Source organism: Bidens hawaiensis, unplaced genomic scaffold, assembly GCF_021521415.1.
Source record: "Bidens hawaiensis isolate Kalapana, Puna unplaced genomic scaffold, B.hawaiensis_p1.1 tig00027291_1, whole genome shotgun sequence".
In the NCBI taxonomy this organism is placed as follows: Eukaryota; Viridiplantae; Streptophyta; class Magnoliopsida; order Asterales; family Asteraceae; genus Bidens; species Bidens hawaiensis.
Window position 1 is genome coordinate 195,744 of NW_027494402.1, and position 27,592 is coordinate 223,335.

Below are 27,592 nucleotides of genomic sequence, written 5' to 3' on the forward strand. Positions count from 1 at the left end.
TACAAGAAATAGTACAATTCATCTTGGTGTTACCGCAATCCCGGGCTACCCACATGGATTGTGGAAGCAACATTACGGCATTACCTAATTAAATTATCACGAATTAAATTGTCATATTGTATTTTATTGCGATCTTTGGATGCTTCTAACGGATGTGTTATTGAGTAGTGTCAAGAACTGACACCAACAGTGTATGAACAACCTAAACACAACCTATGCCAGTTTTTTGTTACATTTGTTGGTGACTTGGAGTACAAACTATGTGTATTTTCGTAAGCATCAGAAGTGATATATACACATCAATAAAAACATTATTCTAAGGATTCGGTATTTCATATATTAATCTGTTTAGAGTAAGAGAGTAAAACTAAGAGAAAGAAATTTTCTATTTTCTTATCATTTCATGTTTTTAAACAATAAAAAGAAAGATCACACCTTTGTGCACAGATGCCCCACACCTCAAGAACAATAGCAAATTCGAACATTTTCGGTAAAAACAAATAATAATAAAAGTTATAAATGGTCTTGATATTTTAAAAATTAATTAATCATAAACACAGTACAAAAATGTATTAATATGAAATAGTAATAGACGATTACCAACTCCATCAGTTTAAATTTTTGTAACATCATGAAAATTTCGAGTTTAAATTGTCAACTTTCCAAAGTATAGGGACAAAAATTGCCAAATTCCAAACTCGAGGGTTAAATTTAAAAATTATGTTTTTCTGACTCATTGCGCTAGGCGATGGATCAAAAGAGAGACCCATCGCGTACCTCGATGGGGTGTCTGACAACGAGATGTGTGACAAGTCACGTGTCCACACGTGGCACACCAGTCGCCACGTGTCCTGACACGTGGCCACACGTGGCACGTCGTCCGCCACGTGTCAACACGTGGCACACCGTCTGCCACGTGGCGACACGTGGCACACCTACTATCTGACTCACCAAGGCTACGTCACGGTACGCGACGGTTGCCTTGAAGGCGGTCGCGTACCGCGATGGGACACTAGAAAATGTCTATAAATAGCAAGGTCCGGATCTCATTTGATGCACATCAAAATCAGTTTCCTTCTCTCTCTCCGACATCTCTCTAAATCCCGACAATCGTATACTTGATCCACCTCGATAAACGTGCTATAATTCCTCGTTAAACGTGTCCCGATTCTCGATTTCCGTGTCAACGTTTCCTCGAAATTTGTGCCACCTCCACCCACACTCAATCAAGAAGGCGTTGTTGTAATGACAAGAAGGCTGGTAACCTTTCTTTCCCTCTTTACATTCTAAATCACCCATAATATTAGATGTCATTCAAAGCTCATATAGATGACTTTGTGCGCAAGGCAAAGGAGGCCGGAATCACCGAACCTTACCCTGAGGACAACATGAGTGGTGGACATTATGAGGCATACTTTAACCAAGATGTGGAACATGACTTGACCAAACCCGTATATTATCCCGGAAGTAGACACTACCCAATAGACGTTCCCGATAGTCCACCAAAACAAGGAATTGAGCCACCAAGACACTCAAGTTACCATCCACCAACAATACCGATGTACCATTCATCCGAAATACCGACGTATCATCCAACAGAGATCCCCACTTACCAACCCTCGGAAATACCGCAATACTATCCAACCGGATACCTACCAAACTCTCACCCATCCTCTGAGTGGATGAAATATCTCTCTGAACAACAACAATGGCATACCGTAAGCTCCACCTTCAATGAAGTTAATTCCCAACCAAACAATGGTGAAGGACCATCCCGCAAACCGAAGATGAGGGTAATGATGCCCTCTGAAATTTTCCAGATGCCCCCAATAAACAATGAGACCACACAACCCATGGAGGAAGATGGACTGGAAGAAGAAGAACCTGAAGAAGAGGAAGAACCTGAAGAGGAAGAGGAGGACCCCGAAAAAGAGGAGAATCCTGAGGAAGAATTGGAACCGGAAGAAGAGCATCTCGATAATCTTAACGAGATATCAATGGATGGATCACTCACTTCCCAAAATCCAAGCAACGGTTCTGTGGATCCATATGTTCAATAGCTTGAGAAACTCATGAATCAAGCTTCGTCAAGCTTCCCACCATTCCAAAGTGTAATTCCAACAGAAGAGGAACAAGCTGATGAGATCCGAGTACAAAACCGTGTTGCCAAAACCTATCTCTACCTTGCATCCGACATGACTTACGTTCCGTATCCAGAACCGAGGAATCACTACGAGATGGTGACATCGGGTTACCGTGACCCACCTCCACAGTATGGATACCCCAACGTAGTCCCGCAATCGTATGAAGAACATTTGGATCGTGCTCTACACGAAACCGACGACTGGAGGAAAAAGGTGGACGAGGAAGGAAAGAAAAAGAAGAAGGTGGGAGAAACACTCCTTCGTAAGTGCAGAAAAATGACGAAGGTTGTGAAGAAGTTCTTGAAAGACTGAAGATGGTGAAGAAGGATGTTATGTGCAAAATAACTTTGTATGATATATGTTGTAATAAGAACGTTAAAACGTTCTTGAAATAATGATAGGATGATCTATATATATATATATATATATATATATATCGTAGGAACGATATATATATATACGAATATGTATTGTAAAATAAATATATATATATATATATATATATATATATATATATATATATATATATGAATGTGAAATAAAGATGCGTGTTTTATAAAGAAATTTGCTAAATTTCAGTTAAAAGACATATTGAGAGAAAATGTTTGAACAAAGTAATAACGAGAATGCTCGAAAAGAAAAAGAAATAAAAGATAAGGGGAAAGTCCCCGAGAAAGAAAAAGAAGAACTCATTCCCGATAAATATCTAAACAAAATTCAAAATATGATTAAGAAAGCGGTTAGGGAAGAGTCTGATTTTAGATCTCAATCTCGATATTCTCTATCCAGACAAACCAAACATTCTCAATCCGTTCACCCTTCAAAATCTGTAAAATCCCGTCCAAAACCCTCTCATGACTAGGGTAGTGTTCATGAGTCAAACGCTGATGGAGGCGTTCGTTGAGAGTTCAAGAAACTCAAAATCGGCGGTTGTTCATTCAAAGATTTCAAATACTATGGACCGAAAGAATTCCATGGTGACAAAGGAGCCATCACAATCGTGAGGTGGCTTGAAGAAATGGAAACAATTGTGATTACAAAAATTCAATATTCCGCCCTGATGTTTAAAGGAGAGGCGCACGAGTGGTGGAATGCGTTATTGATGAGCAAAGGAAGGGATGTGATGTATGGCCTGACCTGGGATGAGTTTAAGGCAATGGTGATGGGAAAGTTTTGTCCCATGCATGAAACCGACCAGATTCAAACGAAATTCCTCAATCATAAGGTCGTGGGGACAAATCTTCGTGAGTACAATACTAAATTCCTTGAGTATTGTCGTTTAGTTCCTCAGCTGGTAAATCCTGAATCCAACAAAGTCACCCAATACATTTGGGGACTACCGCGGGAAATCCGCGACATGGTAAGATCCCACTTACCAAAAACCGATGACTCTGCAATGGAGTTGGCTGGTTACTTGATGGGCGGCATGGTTCGCAACAAAGAAGAGTACAAGAAGGTTTCAACAACAACTGTTCAAGGGAGAACAAGTGGAGGCACCAACTACAAGGGCAAGGGCACAAACCAAAGTCGATTCAATTCAAGTGCTATGCCATGAAAGACTTGTAGGAGGTATCACAAGGGTCGATGCAACTTCACCCCGCCTCCGAAGGTGTGTGAATCATGCAACCGTACGGGTCATGCGGCTGCTGATTGCTGGAAAAAGAAAATGACTTGCTACAATTGCAAGGAGATGGGCCATCTAAGTTTTGAGTGCCCAAAGAACAAACCTGCTGCTGGTGGTGCGGGTGGAATTGGCAAGGATAAGAAAGGAAACGCTCGAGTCATCGTACTCGACACAAAGAAGGTCGCTGACATGCCGGAAACCATTACCGGTACGTTTCTATTCAACGACACCTATGCTAGAGTTTTATTTGATTCGGGTGCCAATTTGAGTTTTATAGATTATAGTTTTTGTAGTCTATTAAACGAACCTCTAACAAAGTTAAATAAAACTCTAAGCGTCGAGACTGCTAGTGGCGAAATCGTTAAGATCTCCGAAGCCCTTGAAAACGGAAAAATTCTCTTAGCTGGTTATATTATGCCTATTTGTTTGTTGCCCATGAGTCTGGCTGGTTTTGATATTGTACTTGGTATGGATTGGTTATCCGATAACCATGCCCGTATCATCTGCAATAACAAAACCATTGAACTTCAAGCCCATGATAAACGAACGATTCGAATTGAAGGGGACAAAGGCGCTGGCCAAGTTAGCATAATCTCCATGATTAGGGCTAACAAATGTTTGAATCAAGGATGCCTCGCATTCATGGCCTATGTCACTGAAGAGTCCAAGCCAAAAGAAATTAAGGATGTTCCTATTGTTTCCGACTTTTCTGATGCCTTTCCTGATGAACTCCCCGGAATTCCTCCCGATCATAAAGTAGAATTTAGAATAGATCTTATTCCTGGTACTGCTCCGATCGTCAAAGCTCCGTATCGCTTAGCACCAACTGAGATGAAGGAGTTAAAGAAACAACTCGATGAGCTCCGTATCTTATTCCTGGACTTACAAATGCCCCAGCTGCGTTCATGGATATGATGAATCTTATTTGCAAGCCTTACTTAGATAAATTTGTTATCGTATTCATCGAAGACATACTCATTTACTCTAAGTCGAAGGCTGATCATGAAATCCACCTTCGAACGTTGCTTGAAATTCTTAGAACCGAGGCCAAGTTCTCGAAATGCGAGTTCTGGTAACACGAGGTACAATTTCTTGGTCACATCATCAACGTCAACGGTATTCAAGTGGACACCGCTAAGATTGAAGCTATCTCTAAGTGGGAGGTCTCAAAGTCTCCAACCGAGATCCGAAGTTTCTTAGGTTTGGCTGGCTATTACCGTAGGTTTATCGAAAATTTTTCTCGAATCGCTGTTCCCCTAACTTCCTTAACTCGTAAGAACATTAAGTATGAATGGGGGACGAAGCAACAAGAGGCGTTCGATATACTTAAACAAAAGCTCACCCAAGCACCGATACTGGCTTTGCCATAAGGTACTGAGGATTTTGTGGTATTTAGTGACGCATCTCACTCCGGCTTGGGATGTGTACTAATGCAACGTAAGAAAGTAATCGCTTACGCCTCTCGTTAACTCAAAGTACACGAAAGAAATTATACGACTCACGATCTAGAGTTAGGCGCCATAATCTTTGCACATAAGATATGGAGACACTATCTCTATGGAGTAAGATTTACCGTGTACACTGATTATAAGAGCTTGAAACACATCTTTGATCAAAAAGAGCTTAACATGCGCCAACGGAGATGGATGGAAACACTCAATGACTATGATTGCGAGATTGTTTACCATGAAGGCAAAGCCAACGTCGTGGCCGATGCCTTAAGTCGCAAAGAACATGAGAAACCCAAAAGAGTTTGAGCATTACGTCTAGAACTTCAAGTTGATCTTTTCGAACAAATCAAATCTGCTCAAGCTCAAGCGATCAATGAAAACCAAATCGCCGATGAAAAACGCAACGGCACCATTAACTCGTTAGTCAAAGGTGACGATGGTATCCTTAGACTCGGCAATAGAATTTGGGTACCAATCGTTGGAGGTTTGCGTGAGAAAATCTTGAACGAAGCTCACAAATCTAAGTAAATGATGCATCCCGGAAGTGACAAAATGTACCACAATATCAAAGAAAACTATTGGTGGAATGGAATGAAAAGGGATGTCGCTTCGCATGTTGCAAAATGTTTAACTTGTTTACAAGTCAAGGCTGAACATCAAAAGCCTTCGGGGACTGCTTCAGCAACCCGAACTTCCCGTATGGAAGTGGGAGTTAATCACTATGGATTTCATTACCAAACTCCCAAAGACGACTAGACAACACAATGCTATATGGGTAATTGTGGATCGATTGACGAAATCCGCAAATTTTATACCCATCAATGAGTCGTACTCAATGGATAGACTAGCGCGTATTTATGTGAACAACATCGTTGCTTTGCATGGAGTACCGTTGTCTATAATCTCTGATCGAGACAGTCGTTTTACGTCTCACTTTTGGAAAAGCTTCCAACAAGCTCTTGGTACGAAACTTAACCTTAGCACTGCCTATCATCCGCAAACTGATGGGCAGAGCGAAAGGACTATTCAAACGTTGGAAGACATGCTACGGGCTTGTGTGATTGATTTAGGTGGAAGTTGGGATGACCACTTACCCCTAATGGAATTTTCATACAATAATAGTTATCACACAAGTATTCAAGCCGCACCATTGAGGCGTTATATGGTCTAAAGTGCAGAACGTCCGTGTGTTGATCTGAGACCGGAGACAATCAATTATCTGGACCCGAGATAGTCCAAGAAACCACCGATAAGATTCTCCAAATCCTAGAACGACTTAAGACGACACGAGATCGTCAAAAGAGTTATGCCGATGTCCGTTGTAAGCCGTTAGAGTTTAATATCGGTGACAAAGTTTTATTAAAAGTTTCGCCTTGGAAAGGCGTTGTTCGCTTCGGTAAGAAGGAAAGTTAAGTCCTCGATTCGTTGGACTTTTGAAGTACTCGAACGAATCGGCACTGTTGCATACCGATTGCGACTGCCCGAGGAAATGCAAGGGATACATGATGTATTCCATATTTCGAATCAGCGTAAGTGTTTAACCGATGAATCTTTGGCAATGCCATTAAAAGGCGTTGAAATAAACGAGAACTTAAAATTTGTAGAACGTCCAATTCAAATAGAAGATTCGAAAACAAAGAAATTAAAAAGAAGAACTTTGAAATATGTGAAAGTTAAATGGGACTCGCGTAGAGGGCCCGAATATACTTGGGAACTAGAATAGGAAATGAAAAAGAAATACCCCCACTTGTTCTTATAAAGCAATCTTGAGGATGAGATTTGTTTCAAGCTGGGGTGGATGTAACATCATGAAAATTTCGAGTTCAAATTGTCAACTTTCCAAAGTATAGGGACTAAAATTGCCAAATTCCAAACTCGAGGGTTAAATTTGAAAATTCTGTTTTTCTGACTCATCGCGTTACGCGATGGATCAAAAGAGAGACTCATCGTGTACCGCGATGGGGTGTCTGACAACGAGATACGTGGCACACCAGTCGCCACGTGTCCCGACACGTGGCCACACGTGGCACGTCGTCCGCCACGTGTCAACACGTGGCACACCGTCTGCCACGTGGTGACACGTGGCAAACCTACTGTCTGACTCACCAAGGCTACGTCGCGGTAAGCGACGGGTGCCTTGAAGGCGGTCGCGTATCGCGATGGGACACTAGAAAATGTCTATAAATAGCAAGGTCCGGGATCTCATTTGATGCACATCAAAATCAGTTTCCTTCTCTCTCTCTGACATCTCTCCAAATCCCGACAATCGTATACTCGATCCACCTCGATAAACGTGCTATAATTCCTCGTTAAACGTGTCCCGATCCTTGATTTCTGTGTCAACGTTTTCTCGAAATTTGTGCCACCCTCCACCCACACTCAATCAAGAAGGCGTTGTTGTAATGGCAAGAAGTCTCGAAAAACGTGCCGACGATTGTTGAAGTTGGCATACCAAAGTTGATCAAGAAGTAAAGCGGCGTTGGAGTGCTGCTCAATTTCGTAGGGTTTCCAATACGCCAATAAGGTTAGGCGTAACAACAAATTCAATATAATATAATATTATAATAAAGGCTTAAGCCTTGAGTCGAGGTTATACTCGATACCTCGATAAAAGAAAAGAAAACATAACAAAGAAATGAATGAAAGATAAGATAATGAATATTGTTAAATTCATATATATGTATGTAAGTATATATGTATATTCTTTGTTATGAAAGTATTATTTAAGCAATAATGAACATTCTTAAATAATAAAAGAAAATGATTACGTTTCTTGGAGAAGAAGAAACGTCGGGTTTCTATATAAACTAAAGGTTTATAAATTACTTTTAAACTAAAGGTTTTCAAGTAAAAAGAAAATGAAATAAAGGTTCATCGAGGTTGAGATATAAAATAAGACTAAAGGTCTTAAGTCGGATCGTGTATCCGACTAACAAATGTTTATACTCGTACTATAGATGCGAGATAAATAAGGGAAAGACCCTCGGAGGGTGAGTGAAGCCGATCCCAAAGAGACAAGGTGAATACGCCCCCAAACTTTTATAAACTTGTTTTCAAACGAGTCAAACATGTTATGTGAAATTGTTTACAAGAAACTACGTGTTCCTAAAACCGTTATAAATAAGGGTATGAACCAAGCCCTCAGGCTGTGGTATACGTGTGTCTGGATTCTTACATAGGTGGTACTACGCGATGAATGGGCACATCACACCACCCTTGGTCGTAGGACGCTCTCCTGCAGGGAGTACGACCTTATATGTATATTTACGGGTACTTAACTAAGTCGAACGCTGCGGTGTTTGCTGAGGTGACCTAGAGTAGAGACTCGAATTTATAATGTGTTGTTTGACATGTATTCCTAAGCCACGATGGGCCGAGGTAGGCGTAGTCTCGAGGGTTAACAAAGTAAATAAATTATTTTGCGTCAGCGTGTTCACCAGCATTCGTTGCTGACGTATTTTCCTACCTTTTGCAGGTGAACAAGATTAGCGCTTGGAACGTCGGAGTGCTATATTTTAATCCGATGGCTCGGATTTATTTTGTAAAACACTTAAACATATTAAAATAGGTGGTTTGTAATTATAATGTTTTGTTAACAACTTAAACGGGTATTTTATAATCCCGTCTTTTGTTATATATATATATATATTACATTTTGATCCTTAAAAGTTTTATAAGTCTTCCGCAAATTAACGCAACTTTGATTTATTTACAATTGTGGTACCAACATATGCGTCACACTCCTAGGTCGTGTTTTTGGGTGTGACAAGTGTTGGTATCAGAGCCATCGATCTTAGCGAATTGGGTATCATAAACAATACCAAGCTTCGATCCAAGTATAGGAAATAATTGTTTATTTGTTATAAGGATAAGATAGGCTGGTAACCTTTCTTTCCCTCTTTACATTCTAAATCACCCATAATATTAGATGTCATTCAAAGCTCATATAGATGACTTTGTGCGCAAGGCAAAGGAGGCCGGAATCACCGAACCTTACCCTGAGGACAACATGAGTGGTGGACATTATGAGGCATACTTTAACCAAGATGTGGAACATGACTTGACCAAACCCGTATATTATCCCGGAAGTAGACACTACCCAATAGACGTTCCCGATAGTCCACCAAAACAAGGAATTGAGCCACCAAGACACTCAAGTTACCATCCACCAACAATACCGATGTACCATTCATCCGAAATACCGACGTATCATCCAACAGAGATCCCCACTTACCAACCCTCGGAAATACCGCAATACTATCCAACCGGATACCTACCAAACTCTCACCCATCCTCTGAGTGGATGAAATATCTCTCTGAACAACAACAATGGCATACCGTAAGCTCCACCTTCAATGAAGTTAATTCCCAACCAAACAATGGTGAAGGACCATCCCGCAAACCGAAGATGAGGGTAATGATGCCCTCTGAAATTTTCCAGATGCCCCCAATAAACAATGAGACCACACAACCCATGGAGGAAGATGGACTGGAAGAAGAAGAACCTGAAGAAGAGGAAGAACCTGAAGAGGAAGAGGAGGACCCCGAAAAAGAGGAGAATCCTGAGGAAGAATTGGAACCGGAAGAAGAGCATCTCGATAATCTTAACGAGATATCAATGGATGGATCACTCACTTCCCAAAATCCAAGCTACGGTTCTGTGGATCCATATGTTCAATAGCTTGAGAAACTCATGAATCAAGCTTCGTCAAGCTTCCCACCATTCCAAAGTGTAATTCCAACAGAAGAGGAACAAGCTGATGAGATCCGAGAACAAAACCGTGTTGCCAAAACCTATCTCTACCTTGCATCCGACATGACTTACGTTCCGTATCCAGAACCGAGGAATCACTACGAGATGGTGACATCGGGTTACCGTGACCCACCTCCACAGTATGGATACCCCAACGTAGTCCCGCAATCGTATGAAGAACATTTGGATCGTGCTCTACACGAAACCGACGACTGGAGGAAAAAGGTGGACGAGGAAGGAAAGAAAAAGAAGAAGGTGGGAGAAACACTCCTTCGTAAGTGCAGAAAAATGACGAAGGTTGTGAAGAAGTTCTTGAAAGACTGAAGATGGTGAAGAAGGATGTTATGTGCAAAATAACTTTGTATGATATATGTTGTAATAAGAACGTTAAAACGTTCTTGAAATAATGATAGGATGATCTATATATATATATATATATATATATATATATATATATATATATATATATCGTAGGAACGATATATATATATACGAATATGTATTGTAAAATAAATAAATAAATATATATATATATATATATATATATATATATATATATATATATATATATATATATATATATATGAATGTGAAATAAAGATGCGTGTTTTATAAAGAAATTTGCTAAATTTCAGTTAAAAGACATATTGAGAGAAAATGTTTGAACAAAGTAATAACGAGAATGCTCGAAAAGAAAAAGAAATAAAAGATAAGGGGAAAGTCCCCGAGAAAGAAAAAGAAGAACTCATTCCCGATAAATATCTAAACAAAATTCAAAATATGATTAAGAAAGCGGTTAGGGAAGAGTCTGATTTTAGATCTCAATCTCGATATTCTCTATCCAGACAAACCAAACATTCTCAATCTGTTCACCCTTCAAAATCTGTAAAATCCCGTCCAAAACCCTCTCATGACTAGGGTAGTGTTCATGAGTCAAACGCTGATGGAGGCGTTCGTCGAGAGTTCAAGAAACTCAAAATCGGCGGTTGTTCATTCAAAGATTTCAAATACTATGGACCGAAAGAATTCCATGGTGACAAAGGAGCCATCACAATCGTGAGGTGGCTTGAAGAAATGGAAACAATTGTGATTACAAGCAAATGCTCCGATGAGGAGAAAATTCAATATTCCGCCCTGATGTTTAAAGGAGAGGCGCACGAGTGGTGGAATGCGTTATTGATGAGCAAAGGAAGGGATGTGATGTATGGCCTGACCTGGGATGAGTTTAAGGCAATGGTGATGGGAAAGTTTTGTCCCATGCATGAAACCGACCAGATTCAAACGAAATTCCTCAATCATAAGGTCGTGGGGACAAATCTTCGTGAGTACAATACTAAATTCCTTGAGTATTGTCGTTTAGTTCCTCAGCTGGTAAATCCTGAATCCAACAAAGTCACCCAATACATTTGGGGACTACCGCGGGAAATCCGCGACATGGTAAGATCCCACTTACCAAAAACCGATGACTCTGCAATGGAGTTGGCTGGTTACTTGATGGGCGGCATGGTTCGCAACAAAGAAGAGTACAAGAAGGTTTCAACAACAACTGTTCAAGGGAGAACAAGTGGAGGCACCAACTACAAGGGCAAGGGCACAAACCAAAGTCGATTCAATTCAAGTGCTATGCCATGAAAGACTTGTAGGAGGTATCACAAGGGTCGATGCAACTTCACCCCGCCTCCGAAGGTGTGTGAATCATGCAACCGTACGGGTCATGCGGCTGCTGATTGCTGGAAAAAGAAAATGACTTGCTACAATTGCAAGGAGATGGGCCATCTAAGTTTTGAGTGCCCAAAGAACAAACCTGCTGCTGGTGGTGCGGGTGGAATTGGCAAGGATAAGAAAGGAAACGCTCGAGTCATCGTGCTCGACACAAAGAAGGTCGCTGACATGCCGGAAACCATTACCGGTACGTTTCTATTCAACGACACCTATGCTAGAGTTTTATTTGATTCGGGTGCCAATTTGAGTTTTATAGATTATAGTTTTTGTAGTCTATTAAACGAACCTCTAACAAAGTTAAATAAAACTCTAAGCGTCGAGACTGCTAGTGGCGAAATCGTTAAGATCTCCGAAGCCCTTGAAAACGGAAAAATTCTCTTAGCTGGTTATATTATGCCTATTTGTTTGTTGCCCATGAGTCTGGCTGGTTTTGATATTGTACTTGGTATGGATTGGTTATCCGATAACCATGCCCGTATCATCTGCAATAACAAAACCATTGAACTTCAAGCCCATGATAAACGAACGATTCGAATTGAAGGGGACAAAGGCGCTGGCCAAGTTAGCATAATCTCCATGATTAGGGCTAACAAATGTTTGAATCAAGGATGCCTCGCATTCATGGCCTATGTCACTGAAGAGTCCAAGCCAAAAGAAATTAAGGATGTTCCTATTGTTTCCGACTTTTCTGATGCCTTTCCTGATGAACTCCCCGGAATTCCTCCCGATCATAAAGTAGAATTTAGAATAGATCTTATTCCTGGTACTGCTCCGATCGTCAAAGCTCCGTATCGCTTAGCACCAACTGAGATGAAGGAGTTAAAGAAACAACTCGATGGCTCGGATTTATTTTGTAAAACACTTAAACATATTAAAATAGGTGGTTTATAATTATAATGTTTTGTTAACAACTTAAACGGGTATTTTATAATCCCGTCTTTTGTTATATATATATATATTACATTTTGATCCTTAAAAGTTTTATAAGTCTTCCGCAAACTAACGCAACTCTGATTTATTTACAATTATGGTACCAACATATGCGTCACACTCCTAGGTCGTGTTTTGGGGTGTGACAAGTTTAAGTTTATTTCATTTGCCATGTAGTATGTATATGCTACTTTTAAAATTAAACATCAACATTAAACCAAAAGCGAGACTACTACCTATTTAATTAGAGAGTCAGGCTAAATGTACCCCTCCTGGTTGCTTGTCATACCCCCCCCTCCCTGGAAAAACCAACTTTAATATTACCCCTTGAAATTATATAATTACCAAATTAGCACAAAAACAAGGATTTCTTATTTTTTTACAAGTTGCGTTTTTTTTATGATTTCGAGTTTAAGGTTTAGGTTTTCGGGTTTAGGGTTTAGGTTTTCGGGTTTAGGGTTTAGGTTTCAGGTTTAGGGTTTAGGGTTTAGGTTTTCGGGTTTAGGGTTTAGGGTTTAGAGTTTAGGGTTTAGGGTTTAGGTTTTCGGGTTTTCGGGTTTTGGGTTTAGGGTTTAGGGTTTAGGTTTTCGAGTTTCGGGTTTATTTTGTAAAAGATAAAGAGGTAAAATAAGGATATTATAAATATATATACTATTAAAATTAAAAATATATATATTATAAATTTACAATATTAATACTAAAAAAATAAATTAATAGTAATACTTGATAGTTTTTAATTTGATATATGTAGTGAAGATTATTAAGTAAAGAATATGTTTAGGAACTAATATGTATATAAATAATGTTAAAGGGTAATAGTAATTTATCTAATAAGTTAAAGGGTGGTGTATATTTAGTGAAAATGATATAAGGGAGGATATGTTTAGCAGCACCCTTAATTAAACCTCTTATTTTTTCGTACGTTTCTTTTTCTCCATATGCTTCTCCTACTCCACCTTTCTAAGTTCTTAATATGCACTTCTTTTTGCCAATTCTTCTTATGTGCATAAAGAGACCACGCAAACATATAACGTGTTACACACTTTCTAACAACCAATCTAACACATTGGTGTGACATGACACAATAACTATAAGCTACAACCACACATTTCAATTACATGACTAGGCTAACGAAAAAGTTATACTATCACCTCTCCCGCCTTCCTAAAGTTGTATGGTAGTTTCAACGTGAACGTTAACCTTTCTAAGGGTGTGTTTGAGATTGCTTATTTAAGTGAAAATGACTTTTTGTTAGAAGAATTTATTAACATATGAATATTTCAAAAAAGTTTTTTAAATGTTTGGTTTAGCTTATGTGTTGGGGAAAATCAATATGACCAAAAATGACACTAAAATGAGTGTAATGAGTTTTGAGGGTTAGAGGAGTGTAATAGGTAAATCAAACTCATTAAGTTAATACGTTACATATTCCTAACTTTTCAAAACCTCTTTATTTTTCCTTCTCCATAAGTTAAAATCTATAAGGCATTATAGTTTTCCAAACACCTTATACACCTTATTAACTTTTCAAAAAGTTTATAAATTGATGAAAATAAGGAATCCCAATCACCCCCTAAAAAAACTCTCTCAACCGGTCCTCCACTTCCTGAAGTTTAATAATAGTGTTGACGTGATGCTTGAAACACAACTGTCGAAAACAAGTGGTCGGAGGCCTTTGAAAAAAAAATTTATATATGGTGATGATGAACCAAAGGATTGGTTGAGAGAGAGGAAGTTGGGTACCATACATACCCAGTAATCCTAGTCCTAAGTCTACGTGACTAGCTATGAAAATAGAACCACAACCACTTGGGGATGAGGTACATTTTATACACTCCTTGATAGAGCTAAACTATTAGCTCTTTGGTAGTCGAGAGACACATAACACATGAGTTTATTGTACCGAAATGTATACAAGTGTTCTTCCTGTAAAAGAAACTCACACAAAAGATAGGTAGAACAACATAGTTCAATTATTGTTTCTTCTCGACAAGAACGAACAATGATGTGTTATTCTACTACTTTAGCTAATGATATTATCACCAAGATAAAAGATAAATGTAGTAGTCAATGCCTCAATGGTATATATTTTTAGACCGACTAGCTCACACACCCTTAAAAGCTATTCCTAAACTACACATTTGTCTTTTAGGAAGCTAAACTTCTCAATTACTTTGGTACAAACACCTTTTCACACACTTTGATATCGTTGCGCTACAAGTTCTTTAGTAGTTGTTAGACTTGTCATCAAGGTAACTCGTCTGATCAACGTTAGAATTCACATGGATAGAAATTTTAGAGGATTGTTGAATCACCAAATCATGAACATAGGTACCATATAAGTACTAGAAAATCTACTTGATTGTAGTCCAACAACAATATATCCGTGTCTGCAGTTTGTCACTACTAGAAAAATCCGCTAGAGAAAAATAAAATCAAGATCTTCAAATGAAATGCAACTATCTGATGTAAAGAAACGAGAAGCAAAAATATTCTTTAATATCAAACTGATAGTTGAATCAACAACTCCAGCCAATTAACACTTTAATAATCTATAGGTTATTTGATGCAATATTGTTCACTTTGTTTGTGTCAAGTCATTTAACTCGTAACTAGTCTGATAAAAACTAATCGACTCAACCCAATTAAACATTACACCAAATAAAGTTTTAAATTACAAAAACAAAACAACACAACCAAATTACAACACCCATTTATTAAAAGAAGAGGGAAACCCCATCAAATCTTTTTATGATTGTCGACTGTCATCTTGAAATTCATGTACAAAAATGATTCAAATATGTATGTATGACCCTTAACCAATTTTATTATCATAGAATTGTAAATACTCAATCTTTTAGAACATTGATTTCTTGTTTCTATTTGACTAAGACAAGAAATAATAATTAAGGATACCAACAAACAAAAGCTCCTTAGAAGATTTCGTCGGACAAAAAATGGAATTATTTCTAACTCTTCAAGAAACGAATGCTATTTAATTTGACTCTTCAAGAAACTTAACTAATAAAGCGTACATAAATAATTAAATAACAATGAACTTGACCCTTCAAAATGTCGGGGTATTAGTCTATAACTCTATTAATTTCATGATTAGGATTGATGGTGTCTTGTTTTTAATTTATAACAATACTCCTAATTAGTCCTAAACTACGGTTTATTAAATACTTAGGTTTCAAAATAATAATACATACCAATAAAAAACAAACAGAAACATTTTATAATATTTGTTTGAAAGCGACTTATTTTATTGAGTTTAATAAAACTCAACACATTGACCTATTTTTTTCAATACATTATATATTTATCCAACTTATTCAAAATATTTATAAAACATAAATATTATTAATTTTTAATAAATTACTTGTTCTCTCATTTTAAATGTGAGTATGCAACATCTAAATGTGTAAAAATGGATAACTTTCTTTTGTATCTTTTACAAGATAGTTATATTACAAAAATTATTGATGTTGCGTTGCGTTCCACACTAGTAAAACAGACACATCAAACAAAAATCACTAGCAATGTCTTTGACTCTTGTATATATATAACGATTATGCTAGTAATCAAAGATTCGAAGATCATCATACATAAAAAAGTTCATATTTTTAGTATAATTTTCTAAAATATTAAAAATAAAATATATATTACTATTTATAGTATTCACTCATATAAACTGAAGCCTATGTAAGTATGTATGTAATCTTTCCAATTTTCTATCAATTGGATTCATGGTTTCTATCTTCAAAGCCCATTGGTTAGCCCAAGTAGGGTTAATAACAATTTAATAATATTCTCATAGTAACACTAACTAAATAAATATTTTTATAGTAATGTCCCCTAAATCCAACGCTATATAAATCTATAATAATAATGTCCAGTCACCACTCACTTATTATTATTATTAATCATTCTTTTTCCGGCAGCCATCGGAGTGTTCTAAACCCGCCGGAAAATTATAACCATGACGGGTCCGGCAACCAAACCCTAATATTCTCATACGGCACTCTGAAGACCGGGTTCTCTAATCATAAGCTAATGCAAGATCTAATATCTCGAAACGACGCCGTTTTCTTAGGCAATTACGTCACGGACCTACGCCTGCCACTCGTCCGTGGTCCGTACGGCGTTCCGTTTCTGTTAAACCTTCCCGGGAGATCTCGCCACCGTGTCCGCGGCGAGCTTTATTCGGTTTTCGACGCCGGAATCCAACGCCTTGATGTGCTTGAAGGTAAAAAAAGTTTGTTTTATTTATTTATTTATTTTTGTTTATTTTATTTTTTTTAATGAAAGTAGGCTTAAAGGAATGAATTGGGTAATGGGTAGGTGGGTTTAAAGATTAAGAATTTAAATAATGTTTTTTTAATTTTTTTTTATAAAAACGAAATCTGTGCTTGAAGGTTAAATTAGGATTAAATAAAAGAGTGTTTTTTTCTATATATAAAATATACTTAAATGAATGAATTGGTTAAGAATGCATGTTGTTTTCAAAATATATTTCTTAGTTTTTTTATAAAATAGAAATCTATGCTTGATGGTGAAATTTAGGTTTTAAAGTTTTATTTAGACTTAAATGGATGAATTGGGTAATTGGTAATTAGGTTTAAAGATTAAGAAAACATATTATTTTCAAAATATATATTTTTTAAAATGTTTTTATAAATAAGAAATATGTGCTTAAAGGTAAAATTTAGGATTCAAGCTGTTTTTTTTAAGTAGACTTAAATGAATGAATTGGGTAATGGGTAATTGGTAGTTAAGTTTAAAGATTAAGAAAACATAGTTTTCAAATTATATATTTTTTAATAATAATAAAAAAATCTGTGCTTGAAGGTATAACCCTAGGGCATTACGAGCGGCTACCGATTACTGTCCGGCTGGAAGGTAAGGGTGATGGTGACTTGGTTGTGGAGGCGGAAGCGTATTATGCGCACCGGAATTTTGCGGAGGATATGTGGCGGAGGAGTGGAGAGGTAGGGTTTGAGTCCTTTGATTATGAGGTTGCGAAGGGTTATGTGAGGAGAGATTTGAGGCCGAAGGATCGTAGCTTCCGTGAGCAGATTACGCTGTTTTGTTCGTCGAATTGAGCCGAAAATGGTGAGGTTTGATTGCAACTGTGTCAGTTTAGAGATTAGTTTGCTGGAAAGTTATTATTTGATTGTGTTTTGGAGCATAATTTTAAGGAGTTTAAGGCAATCATAACTTAGGGGTGTAAACGTGCCAAGCCCGAGCTCACGAGAGCTTGAGCTTGGGCCGTGATTCGGTTTTTCAAGTTCAGTCTTTGCTGATTTATTATTTATTAAATTTTAATTTATGTATGTATATAATTATTTTTTATATATTTTGAGAAAAACCTTGTAAGCGAGTCAAAGCTCGCCTCGAGCTCGGCTGTACAGTATGAAGTTAATGCGTAGAAGTCCAAAGGAGGCAAAACTTAAAAGCTTCACAAGGCTCGACAAGCCTAAATGAGCTTTCCAAACAAGGCTCGAGCTCGGGCTCGATAAGTAGACGATCTTTATTTGGGGCTCGGTTTGAGCTCAAAAGAGCTCAGTTCATTTCGAGCTTTTTATCAAGTCGATCTTGAGCAGCTTGGCTGTTTGCACCCCCTAGTTTTGGAGCATAATAAAAAAAATTTAGCTAGATGGGCTTATCGAGTTCGAGCCTCAAATAAATCTAGTTACATTGCAGAACCAAGCTCAAGCCAAGCTTTGGATCATTTAAGGTATTGCAAATGAGCTTGAGCCGAACTTAAACTTGTTTAAGGGTTTTCTCATATTATACAGAAATAATTAAAATTGTATATTAATTAATTTGTTCGTAGATAATAAACGAGCCTAGTCTGAGCTTGAAGAAACGACTCACGAGCCGAGCTCGGACTCGACTAAGCTCGTCTGCACCCCTAATCATAAGATATGCTTACAGCCTGCCCCATTTCATATAATTGAATCAGAATCTGACCTTGTATGGTTTTAATGTCTTTTGTAACAGTTTCTGGAAGAAGCAATTGAAGTTGCTAATTGGTGGTTTGTATAAATCTTCATTCAAGCTTTCAGCATTGATGATATTATCCTGTGATCAAAATCACAGGCAGATTGCAGTGTATGTATGTACTTATTGTTGAAAACTTTGAAATAAAGCCCATTGATTTGTATTTGTATGGACAAAATCCCCTTATTGAAGTCTGAAATCGAAGCCTCTTTGTATGCTGATGTTATGCTACTTTATTCACATGTGTTTAGAATCACTTATTAATTGAAATATGCATCTTCAAATCAAAAACCAAACACAAACTTCATATATTACAGGATATCACAAAGATAGTAGTTTAATACAAATCTCACATGCTTATTTTAGGACAAATACAATATCGGGAACTAGTTTAATTTTAGAAACCGGTTGTAGAAATTATGCAATCAGGCGCATACAACTTTGACAGTGTTGGTTTCATCTATGACACAAATGCAACCTTCACCGCACTCAAAGTAGGTCTTGCCGGCCTCCGGGCCATCAGTTTTGGTTACAACACAAGACCAACCTTCAGGACACTCAGAACGCTTTTGCGGCTGCAGAGATCTCCAATGGCTGTTTCACCACAGCCGTCTCACTGCAACACCATATAGATTAATTATGGATTTATATATTAAATGTAAGTAAACGAACTACGAGTGTTAAATTGTTAAGGGACGTACGTGACACAAGTGCAACCACCGCCACCACATTTTGCGAATGGTTTGCCAACCTTGGATGGCTCGGTTTTGGTGACGGTACATTTCCATCCGTCTGTGCACTTGCAGTTTGGCTTGTTTTCAGTGCTGCATGAGTGAACAAGGCGGTGTTAAATAATATTCAACCATAGGTTAATCCTACTAAATAACCATTTATTTGTATTTTACATGTAGTTTAAAAGATAAAATGAATTAGGAATACCTTGGAGAAGTTTGGCTTACACCCTCTGACTCCATACTTAGCAAATAGATCTTCTTTCTTGAAGTTGGTTGGTGTTTTATGGTATTTAGCTATTTGTTATCACTTAGCTTTTAGTGGAGAATTTTGTCTTTATCATCTTTTTTAGTGTATATTATTGTCACCTTTTGTATTATGTGGCTGTTAATACCAACCTTTAATCAATCATAAAAGTGTAGGGGAGGCGTCCACGAATCTCCCATTATATTTTTGTCCTACTTCCTTTTAGATCATTCTAGACCGTGTTTTAAAAACCGGTTCATACCGGCCGGTTGAACCGCTAATACCGGGTTTCGCATATCAGACCGGTATTTTGAGTGGTTTGCTAGAACATCAAACCAACGGTTTTTTTTCTAAACTATTGGTTTTAACCTAGCGATTCACATCAAAACGAGTAAACTTTTGGATTATTTTTTGAAAATCAAGTGAATTTGTATTGTTTATACTTTATTATGGAATCACATAATTTTGGATTATACTTTATTATGGAATCACATAAATTTTTGGGTTATTTTTTGAGTTGAAGTTACATTTTTATAATATTACAAGGTAAACCATTCAACTAGATTTAACCTCCCGGTTTAACCAGTTGTACCATTTTTTGGCCAAATTCAGTACGAGTTGAATACCGGTTTTAAAGCATTAGTTCCAGAGACTTGGATGAGAGTTGGGCTGGTATGCATCTAGGTTTGATGATTGAAGTATGGGCTTGGTAATAGGACCTGTTAATGTCTTGGTGACTAGGTCTAATGATTAATCTGGACTTATGTTTGTGCCTTGAGATTAGACTGGGCTGACCTTATTCTAGGTCATAAACATGGGCCTAGTGGTTATACTGGGCTTCAGCATGGGCCTAGAGGACTAGCATAATACTGTATTTGGGCCTAGCTAATAGCTATAGGGCTAACTTTCTTCTTTGTCACTCGCACCGTGAAGGGCTAGGTTTGGGTCGGGCATGGAGGTTTGGATCAGGTCCGTTGTGCTGTCAGCCTGGGGCTTACGGATTGGCCCACTTCAAGCTGTAGAGGAGTATGTGACTAACATGCATGGCGCCCGTAGCTTGTGGCTTTTAATCCGTTTATTGAAAATATAAAACCATCTGTCGCGTTAAAGTTAAATACTTGATTGGTAAGATCTTGTATAAAACCATATGTGTATATAACTGTTTTGTGATGAAATGATTTTGAGTATGTATAGTAAGTATAGTTGACTTATCATCCTTGTTGGGATGAAAGCAATTGAGTACATCACATGGGATTGGAAAGAGCCATATATAGTGGCCACACTGGGAAGCATTTTGCTTCAATACCAAAAGAAAGATATGAAGAATAATATTAACAGCGACCAATCCTGCTTGGACACGTGTTCATTGATCTAAAAGATATTTCCTATTCAATAACATGTTTGCTTAAAACTTATTAAAAAGTAACAGAAGATATTATCCATTCTATTTTTATTAAGTTTTCATACAAACACTCATGCATCCTTAACATGTATGCATCATATAATGTGATGATTTGAATCTTAAAGTAGCTAACATATAATATGAGTTTAATTAGTTTACAAAATTTGTCCTAGTTAACATTTTTATCCTATTTGCTCAACCCGTGTCTGAAAGTGAAAGGCGATGGTGTTATCATGTATGTATGTATGTATAATGCAATTTGCACAATGTCTATAAATGTATTAATTAACTAATAATTAATCAATTGTGGTCATAAAAAGGTTATCTTTAGTTGGAAAACTTTAATCAAGTGTTATCATCTTATCCAAATTGATGAAAACATGATACAAAAAGTAACTAAGCTTACATTCAAGTAGTGAAATGTGTTAATTAGTTTGAATTTGAAAATGTGGGTGACAGCAAAAATGCATCATACTTAGATATTGGCTATGGTCTATGGGCTATGGTACGTTATAGATAATGCAGGCTCAGTGCGGAGGAGTTGGACCAGCTGCACCTTTACCATGTGCCCATGCGCACACACTCACTAACCCAAGGGATCACAATGCCTATAAATTGCTGCATTTGTACTTGTTTCTTATTATGCTCAACTTTCCATAAATGGATAACCGGAGAGTAGTTGTTAGTGTTTTGGTCCTCTTTTTATGCATTGCAGTTTGTTCTGCTGCTAGAACACTTTTGAATTATGAAAGTGGTGATGGTGAACATGTAGTGCCTGGGTATGCATATGGAGGTGGCGGTGAGGGTTCGGGGAGTGGTGGCGGTTATGGAGTAGGAGGTGAACATGGAGGAGGATATGGTGGTGGTAGTGGTGGGGGGCATGGTGGTGGTGGTGGATATGCGGGTGGGTATGAGCATGTTCCTAGTTATGGAGGAGGTGGTGGTGGTGGTACTGGTGGTGGTTCTGGTTATGGGGAGCATGGTGGTGATTATGGAGGTGGTGGTGGTGGAGGGAGTGGAGGTGGTAGTGGTGGTTATTATGGAGGTGGTGGGGAGCATGCGGGTGGTTATGGTGGAGGTGCTGGAGGTGGTAGTGGTGGTGGATATGCTGGTGGTGGTGGTGAGCATGGGGGAGGATATGGTGGAGGTGCTGGAGGTGGTAGTGGTGGTGGATATGCTGGCGGTGGTGGTGAGCATGCAGGAGGTTATGGTGGAGGTGCCGGAGGTGGTAGCGGTGGTGGATACGCTGGCGGTGGTGGAGAGAATGCAGGAGGTTATGGTGGAGGTGCAGGAGGTGGTAGCGGTGGTGGGTATGGAGCCGGGGGTGAGAATGGTGGTGGGTATGGTGGTGGAAGTGGAGGTGGGCATGGTGGAGGCGGTGGAGGAGCTGGAGGACAAGGTGGATATGGAGGTGGCGGTGGTACAGGCAGTGGTGGCGGTGGAGCATATGGAGGTGGTGCTTATGGTGGAGGAGGTGGTGGTGGTTCCGGAGGTGGTAGCGGTGGTGCTTATGGTGGAGGAGGCAGTGGTGGGTCGGGAGGGGGAGGCGGTGGTGGTGAACATGGAGGAGGTGGTGGCGGTGGCGGTGGCGGAACCGGGGGTGGTGGTGGTCATGGTGGCTACATTCCATGAGAGCCAAGTTATATCCTGTTTACCTTGTGTTTTAATCATCCTAAAAATAATTAGTATGGTGGAATCTTGTATTTATTTAAGCAGTGTATGCTTTTAAATTGATTCAAATTATTATGCAAATCTACCTTGTTAGTAATGTTTGTAATTGTTGGCATTTCATCAAACTAAAACAAGCATGATCAAATAAGAAATCTGAATTCATCTAAAATTTTTAAATGGCATGCCGCCACTTAGACTCAAACGCTCTAGCATTGCTTCCTAGGAGCAGCATACCTACCAATTTCACCATAGCGGCTTGCTCGGACTTATTATAGCCTATATATATTCAATCGTCGAGATTGAACTATCAAATGTTAATAAACAAGTGAGTAGATATCGTCAATAGTCTATTAGCTATGCAATGATGCTCTTGTTTAATAAGCAGAACTTATGTTCAGTTATTAAAGATTGGAAGGAATATACAGTTTTGGTTATCCTTATGTTTTAATACCAAAGGGAACATGAAGAAATTGTGAGGGTTTAAACTTTAAATGTAATACAAAGCCTGTTTTTGGAGAGGGTTTAAACTTTAACCTTATACATATGTCCTGACTGAATCCGATGACACTTTGTAGCTCTCTACATCTTAAAAAGTAAAAAAAAGAGCCAAGAAAACCACGATAGCCACACATCACAATATTATAACCATTTCCGCCACCCTTTACACATTACACTTTCCTTAACGATAAATTCACACGACTTTTAAAGGATTCTGTCTTGAAAATCATTCATTAAAGTCGAAGCTATTGAGCTCAGCTTCTTTCCTGTTTCTCCTGCTATGTTCTTTAGCGATGACATGTCCTGTTGTGCCTGCAATTACAATATTTATAAAAAAAAAAAACAAATATCCGAATCAACCATGTAAATTTAGGAAGGAAATGAATCTCATTTTTAACAGTTGATAATATTAATACCTGGAACGACAGACGGTTGATTAGGTCACTAGCACTAAGATCGAGGTTATTATCCGAATCATGACCAAATAGATCAGCACTTGAGATAGCTGCCGAGCCCTAGAACACCAAATCATAGAAGAATATTTCAGAACCTTATAAAAACAGCCCACATAAGTTAGCACTGAAGGTTTGTTGAGTTTAAGGTACGAGAGTACAAACCTTAAACTTATCAAGTCTTGCTTGACCATCAAGATCAGCTTTTTCCTGGTCCCCAAAAAACTGTGCTGATGAAATCGATTTAGCATTAGAAAACTTCTTCCTTGCTTCATCAGTTTCCTGTATCTGAATAACAATTTTGAATAGAGTCCTATCAGACCATATTATAACCATTTGATGCCAAAATAATAATGAAAATAATACAAATATTGCTGACCTGGACTTTTGATGAGGTACTTTTCTTGGAGAAACCACTATCCATTCCATATTCAGCAAAGAAACTGGATGACTTAGGTGGCGCAACATGACTAAGCGTGTTCACACCACCTGGACCCGTCTCCACAGTTTGAGAACTATCCACATACTCGAAGCGAGAAGCGTGAGGTATTGCAGCTGCGGTGGATATGCCACTTGCTGACGTGGACACTTGTACAACCGGTTCTTCCGGCTTCTGATCATACAGACTTTCACTTGTCTGCACAAAATCAGTAAAATCAAAAACATATAGATAATAATTATTATTAACTTAGTTCATTATGATTGTTACCTTGGAGCTAAGTTTTCTTGCACCAAGCCCACTAGGTTTTCCAGTCTTTTTTGCTCCAATAGGCTTCTTGACATTGGCGGTACGAATAGTTGAAGAGGTTTTCACTGGAGCCGAGCCGTTGGATTCAGGTTTTGCTGAAGGGGTCTCTTTTGGGGGTTCAGTGAGCTTGAAATCAGAAGGTCCATCAAAAGGTTCAACTGGTTTGGTAGAAACAGGGGATGCTGGCAAGACAGCATCTTCTGCAGAGCTTTTAGCAACTTCTTTTGAAAGTAACTGTTTGTATAACTCAGCAGCTCTAGAGGTGTATTTGGCCTCGATTTTCCCTCCATCTGTCCACCCGTGTTGTTTAAAGAAAACTTGGGCACGATTGTTGCCACCAAAGCTCATCATCTTTAGCTGATCTGGTGTCCATGAATCTAAATTGGTTGACCTGAAAAAGTAAACAGCTTTATGAGTAACCAGTAAAAACAACTTAAAAGAAAAGGGGACTCTATTTTTGTGAGTTGGTGTTTCTCAATTTATCATGCTACAGTATGAACCTATTTCTATACGTCTTAGTCAATTAAAAAGAAATTGAAGTACTTTTGACAAGAGTATAAACTATTAGAATTGATGGAATGCGTTTCAGCTATCTTAGATGCTGTCTATTAGCTTGACTGAGGTGATATTAATCTTCTCATACAGTGTTTTGCAACAAATATAATCCTAAAAGCAATACAGCCACTATGGAGCAACAGTTGCTAATAATTCAGGGAGATGAGAGTAGTTTAATTTGAACTGTAAGATGTCACCAATTCCCAGTTCCACAAGATTACAGTTAACAGAGTTAAGTACCGCAACAAACTACAGGAAAACATAGTGCACCAAAGACTAGAGTTACCAAGATAAAATCCTGGAACAGAAAAGGATTCTAACTGTAATCAATCAATATATCAGAAGGTAAATTCCCTTTGTTTCTAAATAAGTTTATGAACTTACAATTATTCACAATGCCCCTTGGAAGTTCTAACTATTTTGTTGATAATTTAACAAACAACTATTATTATCCAACTTAAAAGTAGTCTCAGCTAGTACTTAGCAGCCAAATCAACATAGATAAAGGGAGTATTACTGTAAAGTATAACTGTATATGATCATATTGGCTAGGAGATAGCATCTCTTCAGTGCCTCCCACTGACAGTAACCTTAAAAACTTAACTGTTATTTATGACCCTGTAAATCCTTTTTACTATGTAAGGCTCCTGCTATTGAACCAAGTCATAACACATTACAACAAAGATCTACCACCACACGCCAATTCAGCATTCCCACACAACCAAACATTCAAACCTAGTGCATTACAGGGTGAGATTACTACCTAAATGAATAAACAAATTCGTAACAACCTACAACTATTAAATTTCAAAACATTTATAATGTGTTCATTAGCAACCAAACCTAACTTTAAAATAAAGCTAAGTTTCAAATTCACAAAAGCCAGCAATCCTCACAATTACAACTTACAAGTACAGTAAAGTACTAAAGTTCAATCCAAATTCAACAAAAAATCAGTACTCTTTAAGTGAAATCAAAGTTATATCACTACATCAGCCTTATATTATCATAAAATTTGATTATCAACAATTGAACCCGACATAAAAATCAACACAGATAAGAGAATTACCTAACGAAGCTAACATGAACACCGAAGCTACACACCAAACATTCAAACCCAATGCATTGCATATTCCTAATAACCTACAACTATTGAATATCTAGACGTTTAAAATGTTATCATTTAGAATTAGAAATTAAACCTAATTGGAAGATAAAGTAAGCTTCAAATTCACAGGACCTAGCAATCCTCACAAATATAACTTACAACAACAGTAAAGTTCAATCCAAATTCAATAAAAATAAAGTACTCTTTTAAGAGAAATTAAAGTTACATCAGCCTTAGTTCATCCTACAATCCAATTATTAACCGATCGCACAATTGAACCCTAAAAAACACATCAACACAGATAAGAAAATACATAACGAAGCTAATATGAAAACCGTGACTAGAAACCAAACATTCAAACCTAGTGCATTGCATGGTGAAATTACTACCTAAATAAATAAACAACTTCCTAACAACATCCAACTATTGAATTTCAAAACATATAAAATGTGTTCAAAAGGGGGCGTTTACCTGCCACTTTATTGTAATCATTTGGATGTAATTAAATGAAAAGGCTTTTTGGATTTATTTATTTATATTTTGCATGTTGAGCTCTGTAATCGCAAGTCAAAACGTTATAGCAATGAAACCTAATTGACAAAAGCTAGCCATCCTAACAATGATAAGTTACAAGTACAGTAAAGTCGAATCCAAATTCAACAAAAGATCAGTAGTCTTAAGTAAAATCAAAGTTAAAAAATCAGGTTTTAATTCCTAAAGACTAATTAACAACCTAAATTAAGCCCTAAAAAACAACAAATAATAATACTCACCTAACGAAGCTGATATGAACACCGAGGCTGCGATGGGTGGCAGAGCAGTCAATACAGAGGAATATCCCGTAAGTCACCGACGCCCAAGTAGGATTCTTGGCGTTACAATCAAAACACATCTGATGATGATGATGATTTAACAATAATAATAAACTATCAGATCTCAATTGAATTAAACCTAATTATTATTATATTACAGATCTGAAGGAAATAGAAGGAGACCTTGTTTTCTGATTTGGCTTTGAGCTTGCGGAAAACAGCGTTTTTGTCAGTGAAAGCAGCAGAATCGGAAGCCATTGGAATTGGAGTGTTGATTGGTGGTGAGGAGATTACTGAATCTGAGATTTATGAACTACTCAACTCCTCAGGGGAACAAATTGGTAATCGATTTGGGGATTAATTGGATGTTAAAATAAATACAGTTTTGTTTCTGACTTTTTACGTTTACACGGTACGGTGGTGGTCAGGTTACGGGAATGCCCCTTGGGATTGGTATTGCGTTATTGTCTTGGTGGTTTAGTTAGGTTCTTTTGCAAATCGTAAATTAATTAGATTCGTATTTTAATCACAACACAAGTCAACTAACTACTATTTTATCCGGCATGCTGTACTTCGGTAAAACACGGGAGGTTGTAAATCCCAAGCGTGTCAGTCTCGGGCGTTGAGTATATGTAAGTCGACGTGAATTCGATCGGTTTCAGCAGGGCCCTCTTTGAGGCATTGCAGGGTAGTCGACGGCCACAAGCCCGACACCCAGTTAGGCCCGAAATTTTTTTT

General features: G+C 37.9%; 3 protein-coding genes and 1 long non-coding RNA gene across 4 annotated transcripts; 2 read left to right on the plus strand and 2 right to left on the minus strand.

The window, feature by feature from the left end:
- Positions 1 to 16,462: 16,462 nt before the first annotated feature.
- LOC143575055 (putative gamma-glutamylcyclotransferase At3g02910) lies at positions 16,463 to 18,866 on the plus strand. Its single transcript, XM_077059516.1, has 3 exons — positions 16,463 to 16,873; positions 17,476 to 17,739; positions 18,631 to 18,866. Exons 1-2 carry the CDS (start codon positions 16,516 to 16,518, stop codon positions 17,727 to 17,729), a joined length of 612 nt encoding a protein of 203 aa, XP_076915631.1. The 5' UTR covers positions 16,463 to 16,515; the 3' UTR covers positions 17,730 to 17,739; positions 18,631 to 18,866.
- Positions 18,867 to 18,908: 42 nt separating this feature from the next.
- LOC143575056 (uncharacterized) lies at positions 18,909 to 19,688 on the minus strand. Its single transcript, XR_013142706.1, has 3 exons — positions 19,570 to 19,688; positions 19,332 to 19,454; positions 18,909 to 19,246 (listed from the first exon to the last, which is right to left on the minus strand). It is a non-coding gene; the product is annotated as an uncharacterized LOC143575056 (long non-coding RNA).
- A 1,723-nt stretch (positions 19,689 to 21,411) lies between these two features.
- Positions 21,412 to 22,779, plus strand: LOC143575063 (uncharacterized). Its single transcript, XM_077059522.1, has one exon. The coding sequence runs from the start codon at positions 21,671 to 21,673 to the stop codon at positions 22,640 to 22,642; it is 972 nt and encodes a 323-aa protein (XP_076915637.1). The 5' UTR covers positions 21,412 to 21,670; the 3' UTR covers positions 22,643 to 22,779.
- Positions 22,780 to 23,189: 410 nt separating this feature from the next.
- Positions 23,190 to 27,131, minus strand: LOC143575057 (putative ADP-ribosylation factor GTPase-activating protein AGD8). Its single transcript, XM_077059517.1, has 7 exons — positions 27,038 to 27,131; positions 26,816 to 26,934; positions 24,341 to 24,770; positions 24,011 to 24,268; positions 23,797 to 23,919; positions 23,596 to 23,694; positions 23,190 to 23,491 (listed from the first exon to the last, which is right to left on the minus strand). The coding sequence occupies exons 1-7, from the start codon at positions 27,110 to 27,112 to the stop codon at positions 23,384 to 23,386; spliced, it is 1,212 nt and encodes a 403-aa protein (XP_076915632.1). The 5' UTR covers positions 27,113 to 27,131; the 3' UTR covers positions 23,190 to 23,383.
- Positions 27,132 to 27,592: the final 461 nt, after the last annotated feature.

Coding starts and splice junctions, on each gene's coding strand:
- LOC143575055 (XM_077059516.1), top strand. CDS start 16,516: ATGTCCAGTCACCACTCACTTATTATTATTATTAATCATTCTTTTTCC. Junction 16,874..17,475: donor ACGCCTTGATGTGCTTGAAG/GTAAAAAAAGTT, acceptor CTGTGCTTGAAG/GTATAACCCTAGGGCATTAC.
- LOC143575063 (XM_077059522.1), top strand. CDS start 21,671: ATGGATAACCGGAGAGTAGTTGTTAGTGTTTTGGTCCTCTTTTTATGC.
- LOC143575057 (XM_077059517.1), bottom strand. CDS start 27,112: ATGGCTTCCGATTCTGCTGCTTTCACTGACAAAAACGCTGTTTTCCGC. Junction 24,269..24,340: donor CAAGAAAACTTAGCTCCAAG/GTAACAATCATA, acceptor GATTTTGTGCAG/ACAAGTGAAAGTCTGTATGA. Junction 23,695..23,796: donor CAAGACTTGATAAGTTTAAG/GTTTGTACTCTC, acceptor TTGGTGTTCTAG/GGCTCGGCAGCTATCTCAAG.